Source organism: Pinus tabuliformis, chromosome 5_2, assembly GCF_031772625.1.
Source record: "Pinus tabuliformis cultivar Carrire ecotype Pingquan chromosome 5_2, CPIR1, whole genome shotgun sequence".
Lineage (NCBI taxonomy): Eukaryota > Viridiplantae > Streptophyta > Pinopsida > Pinales > Pinaceae > Pinus > Pinus tabuliformis.
This window is the reverse complement of record NC_142306.1, coordinates 1039670694-1039688462: the sequence shown is the minus strand read 5'-3', so window position 1 is coordinate 1039688462 and position 17769 is coordinate 1039670694. Positions and strand designations below refer to the sequence as shown.

General features: G+C 35.7%; 1 protein-coding gene across 5 annotated transcripts in view; it reads left to right on the top strand.

The window, feature by feature from the left end:
* Window positions 1-17769, top strand: part of TWD1 (FKBP-type peptidyl-prolyl cis-trans isomerase family protein) — a 276499-nt gene that overhangs the window by 151135 nt on the left and 107595 nt on the right. For all 5 annotated transcript variants that reach the window (XM_089437394.1, XM_089437391.1, XM_089437390.1 and 2 more), the window contains 2 exons: window positions 8539-8715; window positions 10473-10562. In XM_089437394.1, coding sequence (XP_089293520.1) covers window positions 8539-8715; window positions 10473-10562 — 267 coding nt within the window. The remainder of the gene's footprint in view (window positions 1-8538; window positions 8716-10472; window positions 10563-17769) is intronic.

Genomic DNA, 17769 nt, shown 5'->3' with positions numbered 1-17769 from the left:
CTGATCTGTGATCTGTTTGTGAGCAGTGTCCTTTGGTGTTCTATCTGAGGAACTTACCCTATAAATTCCTACAATATTTCCTCACAACTATCTCATTGAATTTATGTGAGCATTTGTGAGGAGTTTGTGAGCAGTTGGGGTTGGTTTTTGGAGCAACATTAAGGAGGTTCTTGGGCAATCTTTGGAGCAACATTGACGAGTTGGTTTTTGGAGTAGCATTGGTTATGTGTTTTTGTTCTGATCTCTACATATTACATGTATTGGATAATGCACTCGGTGCCATTTTTATATAATAGATATATTCATGAGCATGCTTTGATCAAGTGTTGTCTTCTCTCTATTATTCTAACGCTTTGAGTTTGGAAACATGAATGAAAATCTTTAAAAATATGATTTTGCATTAAATTTAAATATTTAATGTGCTTTTTACAAAGACTGAGTCATTGGAATCAACTAGTCTGGGTCTATACCGAGTCAAAGTCCGAGTTGGAGTTGACCCTCGGCCGGTTCCAAGTTCGAGTCCGAGTTTTAAAACTATGAGAAGTGGTTGTAGGTGATTCATCGAATGTGGTATACTCATCAATGTCTCTTACAAACAAAGTTCATATAGGCAACGAAGAGATTCATAATATTTGAAATATAAAAGTATCCATCATAGGATAATAACTAAATATATAAATGTTTGAATACAAAAGAGATATGAGATGATGATTTGATTACAACTGAGGGTCCTGTATATATACCTAGGCAGGTACTCTTTCATGAATGGTCATGTCCTTAGAGACATGCCTCTTCATTAACTAATTACTATTTAATTATTTATTATTTATTATTCTTTATATATATATATATATATTATTCTTTATATAAATTATATTCATAACATTGCCTTCCTCTTCAAAAAGCTTTGTCCTCAAAGCTTATTGCTTGATAAGGCATGTCATCTGTTTCTTTGTCTTTTAATCTTTTCGTATCTTTCAGAGTTCTTCGAATTGTCATCTTCATTGATACATGATGATAGGATCCTCTAAGTGATAAACAAAATTGTCGCACTGAGAAAGAATCTGACCATCCTAAATCAATTTTTTGTGGAACTTTGCAATTACTTGATAGCTGGGATAAATTGTTATCATTAGACTGGATTGTGTTGACATCATTGTTCTTCGGAACATAAGTTTGTTGTTTTTGTTTTGAATGATACTGATACGTAGACTGATTGAGATGTTTGCTCTTGTGATTCGGTTGTAGATAAGGAGTTTTCGTGACCTGATTTCCCCTTAACTTGTTTGTGTCAATTTCTTGATTTACTTGAAGTATCTGATTTCCTTTAGGTACGAAAGTCACTTGGTTAATCGTTGGATCTTTACTTGAAACCTCCATTGTTTGAACTACAACATCTGAATATGTTTTTACTTCAATTATTTTGTCATCTTCTTGAGTGGTTTCAGCTGGAGACTTTGGATTTGTCGTAAGTTCTTCTAATTTGATTTTCAATGATTTTTTATCATCTTTAAGTTTCTTAATTCGAGTGAGCAAATTGTGATCATGATTTTTTAAACATGAATGCTTTTGAACTTCTGATTCAATTTCATTTTGATGCTCGACCTTTTCATTTTTTAAATCTCTGATTTGTTCTAATAACTTTTGATTAAATTTTTTTGAACGCAAATTTCCTTCTTCTTTTTTCGATAGAATTTCATTGAATTTCTTCTCAGAACTTTCTTTTTCTTGTTCTAACTTGGAGCTTTTTAGCTTTACACTTTTTTCTTTGTTCAAGAAGCTTTTGATTATGATCTTTTAAACGGAGATTCTCTTTGGTTTTATTAGATATGATTTCGTCAAGCTCCTTCTGCTTCTTTGATATTGATTTTTCACTGCCTTGAAACTTCAGTTTTGAAATACTTGTTGTTTCCTTGCTTGTATAAGCACTGCGACAACTGCTCAGGGTGGGGGTTGTCACCCTCACCTCCCCCCACTCCATTCTAATTGTCTCCCAACAACAAACTATGGGGGGTAGTCCCTATGGAAACAAGACAAGAAACAAGTTGGGAACCAACCTATCTGGGAGACACAGTTGAGTGGCCTAGCCACTTGGTTAATTTAAGCAAGATATAAGATTGGATTCACTATTAAGATCAATGCCTTATGGAGTCAAAATCTTGTTTATTTACAAATTAGATGCCAAGTAACTGGATGGTCAACTGCTGCTTAGGTGCTTGTTAAAGATGTGAGTGATTCCTGGGTAAGATTGCTTATGTTATTTAAGTACTTAGTTATGGTTATCCTATGACAAGAGTACTTAATTGATGAATAGAAAGGCAATCTTAACAACAAGAATAGTTGCCAGATTATCAAATGCCAACAAGAGATATCCACGATATGATCGATCACTAATATGCTCAAGATAAAGATATTGACCAAGTAAAGAGAGAAGAGCATTTATCCACTAATGATAGAAATATCAATGCCAGCTAGGAGTCTCCCAAGGTAATGCCAATGGCTTTTAATGATCGTATGCCAATATTATATAATGCCAATGATTTTAAACACTTGAGAGATAGATGTCTTAGTGCTCATACAATTACTTTCAAATGCCAAGACAATTAGATTGCAAGTGATGTAACATGAAATGTTTAACCATGTAATAAGATGAGCAATATGTCAGTGCTAATGCAACAATCAACAAATCTGAATCCTGATTAGGTGCAACGATGCCTCCCTTAAATCTTTAGGGTAGAAATCAATCCAGTTTCTCCATTCATCTTTTAAAGTACTGAAATGCTAACAGAAACAAAGGATACTAATGACAAGCTCATAATTTCTGCTACATTAGATTCAGAAAATCATCAGATCAGTTCTTGAAATTATGAACAGTAAAAAAAGGAAAATGGATGCAATTAATCTCTCATGCAAATAAAATAACCTACCACCATAGTCACGTTGCCAAGATCAGTTTGTGATGCTAATGCTGCTGTTATGATCTTAAGCCTCATTATGCCTTCAGAAAAGTATGACAGTAATCAAACAGTGAATGCCTCATTGATTTCAGTCAACCCTTTTCATTTGTGCCCGCTAATAAATTTTATGCCCACTTGATGAGTTTTCACCACTGTTCATGAATGTTGTAGATAGTTTCAAACAAGCAGTGAGGAGATCAAGAATTGGAGGACACAAATTAGTGAAACCCTTGGGCTTGAAGAGGCCTAGTTTTCTGTTTGAAACCTCTCCAATGTTAGTCTACTTGTGAGCACCACGATAGTCCCACTGCCTCTGCAATGATACCCCTAGAGATAAATAGAGGCAACCAAGGTAATGGGAAAGGCTAATAATGGTGCAATAAGGTCTACGTAGTGATGAGAGGAGGCAAAAGATGGCTTTCATTGAGAGAAGGGAGGCCCTAGGGGCTACAATAGATGGTAAAGAGGGTTTTCATATGGAAACAAGAGATAGCAGAGCAGAAGAGGATGACGATGAAGGGAAAGGAGAGGGCCCTGGGGGTAGTGATGCCCACGACTAAGGAGGAGGAGGCCAGGAAGGCCCAAAACAGAGGGCAAAAAACCTTATAGAGATAGAGTGAGGGCTTCCGTGAGGAATGAGGGACAGCAGAAGGCAGGAGAGAGGCTGCCACGAGGCAGCAAGGGAATAACAGAGGCCTCCAGAGCGATAAGGTTGTGGAAGGAAGGAGGAGGCTTAGGAGAGGAGCGTAAGGCCTGCTGAGGAGGGATAAGGGAAGGTGAAGGGCTGAGTGGAGGGAGCAGATGGATCCGAGGGGATAGAAGACAAGGGGAGAAGCTACCGTGAGGGGATAAGAGAAAACACAGAGGAAGAAAGAGGGGATCCGAGGGCAGAAAGGGAGAGGAGAGGGCCACGATAGGGGCTATGGAGGAGAAGGGAAGACAACTGATGGATAAGGAAAGAGAAATAAGGGCTTCTGTAGAGGACGATGGCCTGCGGTGAGTAAAGGAGGCAAGGGAGAGGGCTATTAGGGCCACAGTAGACCTAGAGGAGGGCCAACAGAAGTAGAGAAAGGGCTGGAAGCTCACAACGAAGGCCAAAATGATTGCGGCAGGCCTGAAGATGAGATGACAGAAGAGGAGGGAGCCACGCTAGGCCAATAGGGCTAAAACAATTCCTAAAACCCTTGCCGGACTTTGCCTTTTGCTTCATATTTCGAAATTTGCCCACAAATGCCACACAAATTTCTCTATTGGGCTTGAATGCTGAACTTGGAGAGGAAAAGGTGGTGGATCTTGCCTTCCTAGGCCTAGATCCATCACTAGAAATTCCACGAAAATATTCCAAGTTTTGGATATCTTGAAACCCTCAAAATTCTTTGAATTTAACCTGCACAAATAAAATTGCAAGACCCCAAAACCCCGATATATACAAAAAATTAAAACCCCAAAAAACCCCAATTAGCAAAATTATTTACAAATTCAATTTATGAAATTATTTACAAAATCTACAAATATACAAGGGTTTTGAAAAATTTAAATGTTTGAGAAAATATTTTTATGGCTATTTCTTTGATGAATGGCTAAAACCACCTTAGAAACCCCAATGTACACTATAGCCTTAGCGAATATTTAATCCACCATACAAATATTTGGGATCCAAGCAACAATGATTCCTGCCCAAGTTTGTGAACTTGGAGGCCAAGGACTGAAGTACCTGCAAACACTATGTATTTATCTCAAGACAATCTGTTAATCACACGGGGAATCAAACCACCTAAGATTAACCTGAAACTATCAATAGCATGATTTTATCTCCATCTAATGAAAATAAGATCTTACCAATATTCAACACAAAATAAGAAACATTGTAGTTAATACATACCATAGATCATGATTATGAACACCTTGAATTGCACCCCAAAGTCTTTATTATGATAGACAAAATAGTTCCCAATAGGACAATAGTGTTACAAAGATGCTTCCGCAACAATTTTCTAGCAAGAGATTAGATGCTAGAGACTCAAATGACTCTCTAATTTATAGATCAATCCTCCAAGTGGAAAAATAACGACTAGTTTCTTTGATCCTTGTCAAAATAATCTTGGCCATTGAAAAATATTTGATCATCTTTTAATCTTGGCCCTTGATTTTTTATTTTTGAGGAATTTTCGAATTTATCATTTAATTCCATTTTTATTAGCTCAAAATTAATTATTTTGAGCTAATTTCCTCAAAAATTTGACTTTGACTTAACCACCAAGGTCCAAGGGTCCAAATTTTCTTGAAATATACAATATTCCCTTGGTGGAGGACCTTTAAAAATTGATTCCTTTAAGACCCACGAATTTTTCCACTTGGAGAATTATTTTCCTAAGACAACTTAATTTAACTCTAATTAATTAATTTTCTGGCTTAAGATTTAATTTTGTTTTGCCAGAAAAATTAATTAATTTACACATGAGGGGATTTAATATTTTTTCTACCCTCTAATACATAAGATTTTTATATTTACAACCCTCAAAGGGGGAATACACATTTGGCTTAGACCCTCAAGACACTTACCCAATTCTGCGACATAACATGATCTAGTAGATCAAGTGATCTGTAATAAAATAATTTAGCCGACTAGCTTAAATTATCCCCATATCACTTTTACATAAGACTCGACTAGAACACTAGGACTCACCTAATACTTTAACGAAGAATTCCACCCTAGCTTTGGGGGCTGGAGGGAAAAACTCTGCTGACCATCTGTGTTTAGAAACATACATGAGTTAGTGAGATGAAAACCTCCTAGGATAAAACTTCTCGCCAAAATCATAGGCTTACCCAAGTTGTTACATACATTCAGGGTCTTACTAGGATCATTTACATTACATAACTTGCAAAATGGGTTTATAATGACACATGGACTGCTGACAGATGACCTGATCTTGTTGAAAAAATTTGGCACTTTCGCTTCCTTGACACTTTGACAAATTGAGTGCAACAATACACTTGAAGTCTTCTGATGAAGGCATTATCGATTTTGATTTCATTGTCATGTCTCGGAATGTGATCATCATCTTCTTACAAGGAAACATAAAAAATTTCTTCTCTATGTTTAACATGAACGTACCCAATTCTTTAAACCAAGGTCGACTGAGAATTATGTCAACTTCTCTGTTAATCATAATTACGACTCGAAATTGAGATCTATACTCATAATGATCAACTGTCACTTGTAAATCATTAATTTCATACTCTTTCCCACCAAAAGTGTTTTTTCTTTGGCCTATATTTGGCTCTGGAATTAATAGTTGATTCGCCAAATTAATATTTATGAATTTTTTCTCGTTGCTTGTGCTGATAACAATATTAACCTTTTTTCCTTGAATATTCCATTTTAATGTAAATAATTTGAAATCTATAATTGGGAGACCCTTACTTCGTCATTATCAAATTCTTGTATTTGGTGATTGTCTTTACAAATTTCAAAAAGAGCTTTCCATTCCTTATTAAAACTTTGAATACTCTTTTTATGCCCCCCTTTTCTTTTGAATTATGATTGGGGGAATTTGTAATTAAATTGAATATTAAAAGTACCTTCTATATCTTTTATAATATAACACTTTTGCTTTATATATATATTTTTGCCTTTATATATATATATTGTCTTTTTTTTTTTTTAAATTGATATATATATATATATATATATATATATATATATATATTGTAAGTTTTATTAATAAATTGAGGAACTTAAAAATCAAATAATGTCAGCAGTAGGAGAAGATTATGGCAAGTTGATTGGCGGGTGAATTTGGTTTGAAAAAATCATGACTGTAGCTAGAACAAGGTGTTGGTTGACTGGACAAAGAGACGATTGTTGGACAACGGAAATGGGCTCTGTGGCGGTGGATCGACACTGTGGCAGTGTGCAAGAGATCTCATCAGCGACAGGAGCAACAAACAAAGGAAATGGGCGGTTGACTAGAGTTCAGTGGTGGCGGTAGATAGTAAACACGACGAGAGTATTGGTCTCAACTGATCGAAGAATTAGCTGGTGGCGGAAGTTGGCAGGGAAATTGCAGCGAAAGAAAAATGGAGTTGGATGCGGATGACGATGGAGAATGTGGTTGGAAAACAACACTAACAACGGCTGGTCGGAGCACGACATCTAGATATGTGACTTTGTGTTGGCAGCCTGCATCGATTGTGTTGGTAAGTCGGGGTTGTAGACCCTTTTTTTCTATAAAATTCACTTTTTCTTATTGTTGTTTTTTTATTTTTTATTTTTAAATTTTATTTTTGAACTTTTTAAAATTTTTTTATATGTATATATGCACGAACTTTTTTTTCTCCCTTTTTTAATAAATAATAGAATTTTCTCCTTTTTTTTTCCTTTTCTTTATATATATATATATATTAATATGGCCAAAGGCCTAAATGGTGAAACGACCAGAATGGAGAACCTCCAATTATGTAGTGAAATGCTTGATCACAACTACATTGAAGCTGACAAAGAGTTGATGGCCAAAGGCTCAACCAATATGGCTCTGATACCAATGTTATGAACAAAGTTCGTATAAGCAGCAAAGAGATTTGAAATATCTTAAATATAAAAGTATCCATCATAGGATAATAAATAAATATATAAATGTTGGAATACAAAAGAGATATGAGAAGATGATTTGATTACAGCTAAGGGCCCCATATATACACCTAGGTAGGTACTCTTTTATGAATTGTCATGTCCTTAGAGACATGCCTCTTCATTAAATAATTACTATTTATTTAACTATTCTTTATTATTCTTTATATACATTTATATTTATATTATTTTTATATAAATTATATTCATAACTTTTTAAGAATGGAAAATAAGGGAAAATTTTAAGAATGAAAATTTATTTTAAAGTGTAGAAACATTGACTAATTTAGCTAGTCTCTAATATGCAAACTGCAAAATGTTTGACAACATTTTTGTAAAAATATTCAATTTTCTAATGATTTAATATAGTCTGTCTAAAAATTTTGGTGTTTGTTAATGTAGAATAATTTTATCCTATAAAATTTGGGTGAATCACTTTAAGAAAAAATGGAAATTAGCGAATATGTTTTTGGGAAAACCATGGAAAATTAGTCCATTTGCGAAATTTAGACCCTAAAAGTTTCCTTGATGCCAATAAACTATTCCTTGAGTGTTTATTATATCACATGGAGTGCCTTAAACTCAAGTAGCATATTGATAAAAGTATGACTGTAGATGATCCTCTGCATTACATTAATGTTTAGAATTTGTGTTTTTGCATTTTTCTAAATAAAAGTACGAGGGAAGCACATGAAGATTATGTTGAAGTAAAGGTGGTGACTTTTCTTGTTCAAAATTTGATACCTGAGGGTGTATAACCTATAAGTGTGGTGAATGTCATCTCCATTCACTTTCATATGTTTATTCCTGCTTTTATGTTAATATCCTTAAAATTGGATTTGCTTAAAACAAAGGCCAGTCTCTTGTGGTTTTTTTCCTTATTATGGGTATTTGGGGTTGAATGAATTACTATATGATGCCATTCTGATTATAATAATGTGATTGCAGGCAATGATAAAACAATTAATGGTGAAGAGATCACATCCGAGAATGCTGAAGTTGAAGAAGATGATATGCTTCCTCCAAAAGTTAATACTGAAGTGGAAGTTCTTCATGATAAAGTTACAAAACAAATCATCAAGGAAGGGAGTGGAAACAAGCCTTCACGGAATTCGACATGCTTCTGTAAGTTTCTGACTAAAGTTATGGGAGCTCGTTCTTCAAGAAGTTCCTATATAAGAAATTTCCTTAAAGAGAATGGCTTTAAAATGTTGTGATCTCAATATTAAGTTTAAAAAATACAACAAGGACATGAGTCATTGATTACTTACATGAATCTGTGCATATATTTTTATGGCCCCACATCATCAAAGTCTCCAATTCTTCCGATTCCTGCATTTTCTATGTTACATATTGCCTGCATGTATGTACTACCAAGTGCCCACTGCCTCAAGTGCTAATGTTAGAACTTTTGCAAAATAATGCTTACATCTCTTCTCTTCTTTTTGTTGAGATTGACAAGAAATAGTGAGAGAATGAAATGGAACCAACACAAACCCAAATTCTGAAATAATGAGAAGACCAAATAACCACTAAGGCAGTGAAACAATTGAAGAGAAATCAGTCAAGAAGAGTGTGACCCTAGAACGAGAGTGAACCCAGGAATAAGTATGGCAGAGAGAGAAACAAACCCAAGCACAAGAGAGCTCAACACATGGTAGGTGCCCTTAGACAAATCACTTTATTAAGAATGAAAAATAATCACATGATTGTAGTTCCCCATCAACCATCTCTTTGAAAAAATAATCACATGATTATAAATTTCAAATGAGAGCTGTGTATACACACACACCTCCAGAGGTAGGGCACTTTCCCAAGAGGGTTTATGAGCCTAAGTGCTCAAGGTTGGCCTTATACAAACCTAGAAATATAATAAGGATTACAAGATAAGGTTGTCCATGACCTAAAGTGAAGCTCAAATAATTTTTAACACTTTCTAAATTGAAAAACATCTCAAATATTTGCCACTAAACTGTCTAGCTGACATGGTGTTACTTTCCTTGTGATGACTCTTTTATATATTCTTGATCATCTCCATGATCCTACCTATCTTTCAATACTGGCCTTGCATCAACATAACTTAGGGTGTTGATTCAGTGAGCTAGACTAACATAGGTCATGAACGTAGTTTTCTTACACTTTCCCATGTTATTCCTCTCATGCCATCATAAATGGTGTAGAAATAATCCTGAGATGTTGTAGCTGTACAAACTTCTTATAGCTGTAAAGGTATTGATACTACGTTTCCTGAAAATTTGGCTACAATTTTATAGTAGAATTTTCAGGTAGGTTTATTACATAAAACGTTGTAGAAGATGTATTCATTTTCATACCACAACACGATAGTGTGAACCATTTTTTTGTTGTTGGAATATGTAGTTGGAGTAAGTTTTGATGCAATATAGAATTTGTAAAAGATCATGACAACAGAACCTTGACGCTGATGTGCTGTTTATACAATCAATTATTCCGGTAGTGAATGGGATGATGTATTCAATTCTTCTAAACTTGCTGCATTCACGTGCATTGTGATAATTATCTACACTGTTGCTGCTTGAGCAGTCTTTGCTTTAAAATTGTAACAATGATCTAAATGTTACGACTTTAATCCTGCTATAGGCTTATTCAGGTAATCATCAGATTGTACACATTGAAACTATCTTTAGGGCTTAACTTAATACAATTGATGTACTTTGGTTATCCCCCTGTTACATTGTGAAGCATCACTTACAGGATGCAAGGTCTCTCATTCCTTGGCAGCTGATATGAGTCACATTCACATTTACTTGTATCAGCAAACAATAGACTCAGATCTCTGCATCTTTGCATGCATTCATTGTCTGCAGAAATTCCCTTCAATATGATTTTGTTTTCTGTGGCAGTGCACTACAGAGCGTGGGCTGAAAGCACTATGCACAAGTTTCAGGACACCTGGCAAGAACAACAGCCACTCGAACTGGTTTTGGGCAGAGGTAATTTACCAAGAAAATAGACTGCAATTTTAGTTCTTGTTTCTTTTGGTATTGACAGATAATGCTGGTTTGAAATATCTCTTTATAGTGTCAATCTTTTCTTGGCATAGATGTAACGGAGTCTTTGAAAATTTTGTTTTTCTAGACATTTCTGAAATCTTGGGGGTTGAAAGTTCATCCTGCTGTATGTTTAGTATCAAAAGACCTTTTTGTTGGAAGTATAAAGACTTGACAAAGATTTATATTTTAGAAAGTCATATAGCTGTTTAGGATTCACCGATGAAGTAACTGAATTGCAATAGCAAGACATGTCCATGTCATGTACGTTTTTTACTAGTGTGGAACATGCCAAATCCACAGGCAACAGAAGCAAAGACTACAGCCATTTAATTTTGAATAGCTTGCTGATACATTTTTTCCTTCTAAAAACTCTGACATTATACACACATAACACTTTAAAGGCACAGGATTCAGAAATAGTATGAAAATATGTCATACATTAGAGGTACTGCCCTTAGAATTTCAAAGTTGTCATACTCTGGCTTCTTGTAGAGTCTACTGTTCTTCAATCTAATTCTTATGAAAAATATTTTGTACATTGAGGCACGTTCTTACCATTTTAGAGCATAGTTGCCATATATGGGCTTAGATTCACATTTGATATGCTTAAAATCAAATTGAATTATTTTTTTTATATATCTCAGTAATATGAAGAAACCATGCAAATTATCCAAAATTTATGTATGTTTTTGTATCCAAAATGATACCCATCATGTATATAGTTAATGAACTGTAAGGTATTGAAATTGTGACCTAATTTATGTAACTCCCACAAAAAAACAAAGTCTTAAATATGCTTTATTAATTTTGATGTATTTTTTGGCATGCTAAGATTTTCGTGTGAATCAAACCAATTCATGGAAAATTTAACTGTATCAAATTCTTGGCCAAAATTTCATATGGACATACATAATTGGGCTGTGTTGGAATAATCCATACATATGTTCATGGTTCATGTATCATTATTACTTGTAATTATGGCCAAGGCAATATTATTTATTTTTTATTATATTATTAGGTATATTTAAGGCCGACCTATCAAACTTGATATGTAGGTTCAATAACCCTGTTGAGGTGTGTGACCTTGTTTTCTGGTCTCCTAACCCTATCTTGATGGGGCACCTCTCTTGAGTGGTATATAAATACACGACTCAAGCTCTCATTTATATCATCTTATATTGCGATTTTGATCTGAAGTACAAAATGTTATAAGCATAAAAGCACTTAATTTTGGCGTTCTCTCTTGTGGTTGGCCTCTCTCTCTTAGGTGCACTTGTATACTCTTGCTTTTGAGTACTTGTGCTTGGGTTGTGTGGTTTCTTTCTATTATACTAGATCTATCCCTCTCGAGCACTTGTGAGGAGGCTATTTTAGAATTTGGCTGAGATTTGGTTTCTTTGATTCCTTCGTTGACAGTTAAAAATCTCAACATGGTACGATAGTAGTTTGAAACTTACTCCCTTAATTCTCTTTTCTGATCCAAAAACTATTGGCTAGTGGCATCATATCTTACATTGTAGAACTAGCATATTCTTGGATCACCATTTTCTAAGGTCTTTTCTAGGGGTTATAGAAGAATAAACTCAAATTTATTTTTAGAATCTTATAAAGGCCTTGGAGCACCTAATGGGTCCATGCTGCAATGAACGGTTGGTTGTGCACTCTGCATTTTGGTCCTTGCTGTTGCAAAATCTTGTAGGCCTAATGCAAAGCCTCACTAGGCAAAACCAGACCTTAGGGCAACAAGAGAAAGGGTTGTGACTAATACTATCACCTCAGCAACCTTTCTCCTGCTCTTTAGTGGTATTTGATCACAAAGGAGGCTTCCCTAAATTGACCTAAAGGATATTCAATGAGTATGGCTCAAGGTGATAGATATCAGGTCTATAAGGTGGGATAAAGTATTGGTGGAGCCTAGAAAACCTAGATGTTTTATTCCAAATTTCAAGTACTCTATTCTTATACCAATTTGATGGCTGTTATAAGTAGGGTTTTGCTGGTTTTCAATGATAGGATACAAAATGTCATTTAACATCCTTAAGAAGAGGCTTTTCAATGAATAATCAACAAAGGAGGTATAAGGCCTTCCAATAGACACCAAGGTTTAGGGTTTTTTTTTTAATGGAGTTCTATTGCTGAAAACATGCATAATGAGCAAACTAAAGATGATGTCACCCCTTAAAGGAAGGTTTAAACGTATGTTGCACGAGTTCGCGAACCTGGGGGTGGGGTTCTCAAACCCATCCCGAGTTCTCGTCCCTAAGTACCAGATTCGGGTACGGGTTCTTCTGAGAAGAACCCATAAGAACCCGATTCTTCAATGAAGAACCGGGTTCTCCATTAAAAAAAATTGAAGAACCGGGTTCTCCATTAAAAAAATTGGGTTCTTTTGTCTTGACGGGTATGGAGAACCCTGATGATGGGTAATTGGAACCCCAAAATTAGGTTCTTTAGGGTTTATTTTAGTTTTTATTTTTAAATTTTTAATTAATTTAATGGGCTTCCCCTAATATTCTAGGTAGCTAGTTCTTCATCTTGCGAGAGGAATTGGAGTACTTATGCCTTTATCCATTCAGTAAAGAGAAATAGGTTGGGCTCAAAGAAGGCAGAGAACTTAGTGTACATTCATAGCACACTTCGTCTCATATCTCGAAAAGACCCTGGGTACAAGGAGGGTCCTTTCAAGAGATGGGACCAATACATAGATGATGCTATGTGTGTGGATGAGGAGATACAACCAGATGGCCTTATTGAGCTACCTCTAGTTGCTATGGATGAGTAGGAGCCTCAAGATGAGAGTGATTCCTACCTGGAGAGCATGCTAACTGAAGATCTGAGTGATGTTGATGACATGGCTTGAGGAAGCCATTGTTCACTATTAGCTATTTTTATTTTAGTATTTTAAAATTTCCTAGTTCTTGTTTGGAGATGCCTTAAGGCAAATTTTGAATGTAGTATGACAATGGACATATATCATGATTCTTATTAATATGTAAACTCCAATTTGCACTTGATATCAAACTAGAAATTTTGAAATTTCATTGTCAATGTGGAATGTTGAATGATGTGCATGTTTAAATATATAAAGTTTAAATCATAAATATTTTAGTTTTCTTGTTTAAAGTTGAAAAATATACAAATTCATATATATTTTAATTTATAAAATATAATATTTATATATTATATATAAAAATTATAATATACCCCCGATGAACCCACGCACCCTGTTTCAAAAAATGACGTACCCGCCCTCGAACCCACATTTCCTGGCAACATAGGTTTAAACTCACAATAATGCTATATTTTGCAATAAGATTATCTATTAATCCATGTCCTAATTTTAGAACCATAAATGTCATTCATAAATTTACTTTTTAGCAATTTTCCATATAAAACCCTACCCCTAACCTTAGGTATCTAGGAAAAAGGAAAAATAAGATGAAATTTAATAAATAAGAGGGTTGATCAACACAAAAATGATTAGTGCCTTGTCCAAAATGGGAATATGGTCTTTTTAGGGCTAATTTTCTGAGAATGGCCTTGTTGAAGTAAGTGAAGGATTATTGGGACATCTAGTTAATACCTTAACTATTTCCTTGTGAGGGGAGATTTTAAATTTAAGCGATGAACACTTGGAGTTCCCATAAAAGTTTCTTGGAAAAAACATTACATATCATAGAGGATCAAGATTTCAAGGTAGATTTAGCAATTATATCGTAGCACAATTTAGAAACCCTATTACACAATACAATATGCAAAATATAGAAAAATACTCTATAAAATTACAAAATTTTCCAAGAGAAACACTTCAATCAATCCAATAAAATCATCTCCAAGAGAAACTCGCATCATAAAAACATAACATTTTTGTTAGAAAATGTGAAGTGGCAGCTTATTAAACTTATTTTCTTTAACCTTGATATTTGTTTGTGAATCTTAGTCTTCTTTTTGTTCTTTTAATTAGAATTTTTTCATCAAACAATATCAAGAAGCAATAACAATAAAAGAGGACACGGATGTAGGCTCTTAGCCAGGGCAAAACCCCTCCAAGGGGAAAACCCGGAAACTCTTCTCTTCCTAGAATCTGCTTCAAATGAGATATAAAGATCCAGTCCCTAGACCAAGTCCTTCTCCAATACCAAGTCAACCCTTCCTCAAGTCCTTGTATTTGCTCCAAACTGCTACACACTATAACTTCGACCTGCCAGCTACAACACTGCTACTTGAACTGCAACTTCGGCCTTGCAACATCTGAGGAAACCCTAATTTGACCTCCTGGGACCTTTTAAAAGCAAGACAACTCTCCCTAGGGTCAACAAGGTTTTCACAGAGTTTGCTTCCTTCTAGCTACCAATTTTTGCACTTCATCCTACTGCAACTCTGCCCTGCAACTTCGGCCTCTTCCTACAACTTGGAAACCATACAACTTCGCATGTGTGAGAGAGAAAGAGCCCAAAAACCAAGAAATTTCATCCTTCTTCCTTTTTCTTGACCTTCGCTCTCCTTCTTGCAGCTACTTAGTTATAGATCGAACTCTTTTTTGTAGATCGAACTTGTGAGTGAGTGTGTCTCCAAATGAAGTCGAATTGCTCTTTATATAGCCTTCTCAAGGGGTCGAATTCCCTCCTTTAGGCCGACTTGAGGATCCCAATGTCGACTTGTACTCTTGGAGATTCCAGGACATTCTAGACTCAAAAATAATTCCTTTTACAATTACAAATTAACCGGAAGGGTCTTATAAACATGATGTTGAATCTTTTAACTCATGACAATAAATCTTAAGACCTAACAAACCCTAGAAGCACGTAGCACAATAATGAGCACGAAACCCATGCTTTTACCTAAAAGACCATCAATAATGACCACGAAACCGATGCTTTAATAGTAATAACTTTTCTTTTCTTTTATTTATTTGTTAATAGGGTACATATTGAAATGAGTACAACAATTATGAAGACCAAAACTAGTTACATTTCTCAACAATTTTGCCCAAGTCGAAAATAAGGAAACTAATTTGGATTCTTTAGAAGAAGAAGAGTGATGAATGCGTGATGATGAAAAATAGAGTAAGGTCTCCTCTATTTATAAGAGGAGTAAATCACCTTATTTCCATTAATTTTACAAGCAAAACTATAAAGCAATTATGTTTGAGTGTTCAACAAGTGAGAGGTTACAAGCCAACTTCACTGTAGCTGAAAGCCATAACACTAAATGGGTTTCAAAACCATAGCACTAAATGCCAAAAATCCCACACGTGTAGGAAGATAAGCTCTTCCACTATGATGTCGTCCTCCATAAGAACTCAATATGCCACAAGAAACTGACAAATGGATCATGAGTGCTCCATAATCCAAGTAAAGGGTCAAAGTTCCATATGTATGCCTCTGAAAGTGCCTTCAAACAATGACATCATCACCAAAGTGCCCTACGTCACCCTTTTAGGGAAAAAGGGGTGACATGTCACATCATACCAGTGATGTGCAAGCCCTCTCTTGCCATATCAAGGATAGCCATCCTCATTTGGGCTTTGAAACAAGAAACACCCATCAAACAATTCAAGGCCAGCTTGGGGCATCTTTGGTCCATTTGGGCACATCCTCAATAAATCCAACACCAAGTTTTAGTGACTTAATGTTTTAGCATCTGGAGGTACTCAAGTGAGTCCAGTACCATGTGGAATCATGCCATAGCCCAATGCTCTCCTTTGGGTGGGCAACACTGCATCAACCAGGTCAGAATTGTTCTTTGGATTGGGTAAAACGACCTTTGGATTGCTGCTGAATGGAATGAGAATCATATCTCTAGGGGCCTTTTCTACTGTGATAATGATGACAAAACCCTCTCAGGATTAGGTTAAACCAACAATCATTAGGGACAATAACCATAAAAGCATCATAGTGGACCATACTTAATTTTTGGGGCACAATAATGCTTCACTCAAAACTCACCTTCAAATTTCTAACTAGTGCAGGACATGTAAACAAGATACCCTACTTATATTAGGGATAGTTAGGTCGATAACCCTATTAGGTGTTTCTAGCTCCCAAGGGGGAGTGACATGTTCCAGGTTAGCCCATCAATCCATAGGTGTGTGTGATAATGGTGGTTGCGGAGTGGGAAGGACTTTAGAGCAAGGTGCCATAGCCATGTGAACAACTAATGGGGTTCCAACATCCTGAGTGTATAGATGTAAGAAGGGAGCAATTGTGGAGGCATGATTTACCCCTTTCCCCAGCCTACTTTCTCCACCCCTTTGGTGTGCCTTTTACTTTTTATGATTTATCTTTATTTGGGTGCATAGCTCAATAGCCCAAGCTTGTTTTTGAAAATTTTCATTACCCCTTTAAGATGAAGCAGTTTATTGCTCATTAGGGTTGGGGCATATAGGAGCTCCTTCTTTAGATGAAGCATTAAATGCTTAAGGAACTGGGTGATGGCTAATGAGGGGGGTAGAGCTCATGCGAGGCTTTTGCCCATGCAAATAATAAATGTCCCAACCATCTTCGAATTTTTCTTTCATCGTGGTTTTTTTATGCTTTTCCTTTCTTTTAGCTGCATTTACCTTTGGGGCTAAATTTTCAGGCCCCATCTCAAGGATGAGGATGAAAGGTGCCAATCCCATTGGCCAATGACCACCTGCCCAAAGAATGGAGATGAATATGGGAAAGATGGAATGTGGTAAGTATGTATTACCTTGGACACTCTACCTCAACCAATGCTTCCCTAGTAGTGCCCTTCCTAAAACACAAAGGCCTCAAGAGAGGTCCCACTTGACTAGGGTCAAAAACTAACCTCCCAAGTGAAGTAATGGAACAAGAATACAATCGAGATTGTTCAATCATCTAGTTTGCTTCGTGATTCATCTTATTGTGCTCATAACATTAGTGATAACAGATGATTGCAAATATGGATAATGTACCTGTTGATGGATGACTCATCTTCCTTCAAGATGTAGTTCTGGATGGGAGAGAAATATAACTAGAGCAAGAAGTGGAGGATTCTGGCATAATGTTATGTGTTGACCATATTGGGTTGCTAGCTGGTTGACTATACAAATGGGAGAAAAGTTTTCTCCTATCAGTTACCCACTTTTTGGTGGGAACAATCCTCCTACATTCATCGGAATGGATTGCAAACGTTGGAGGTA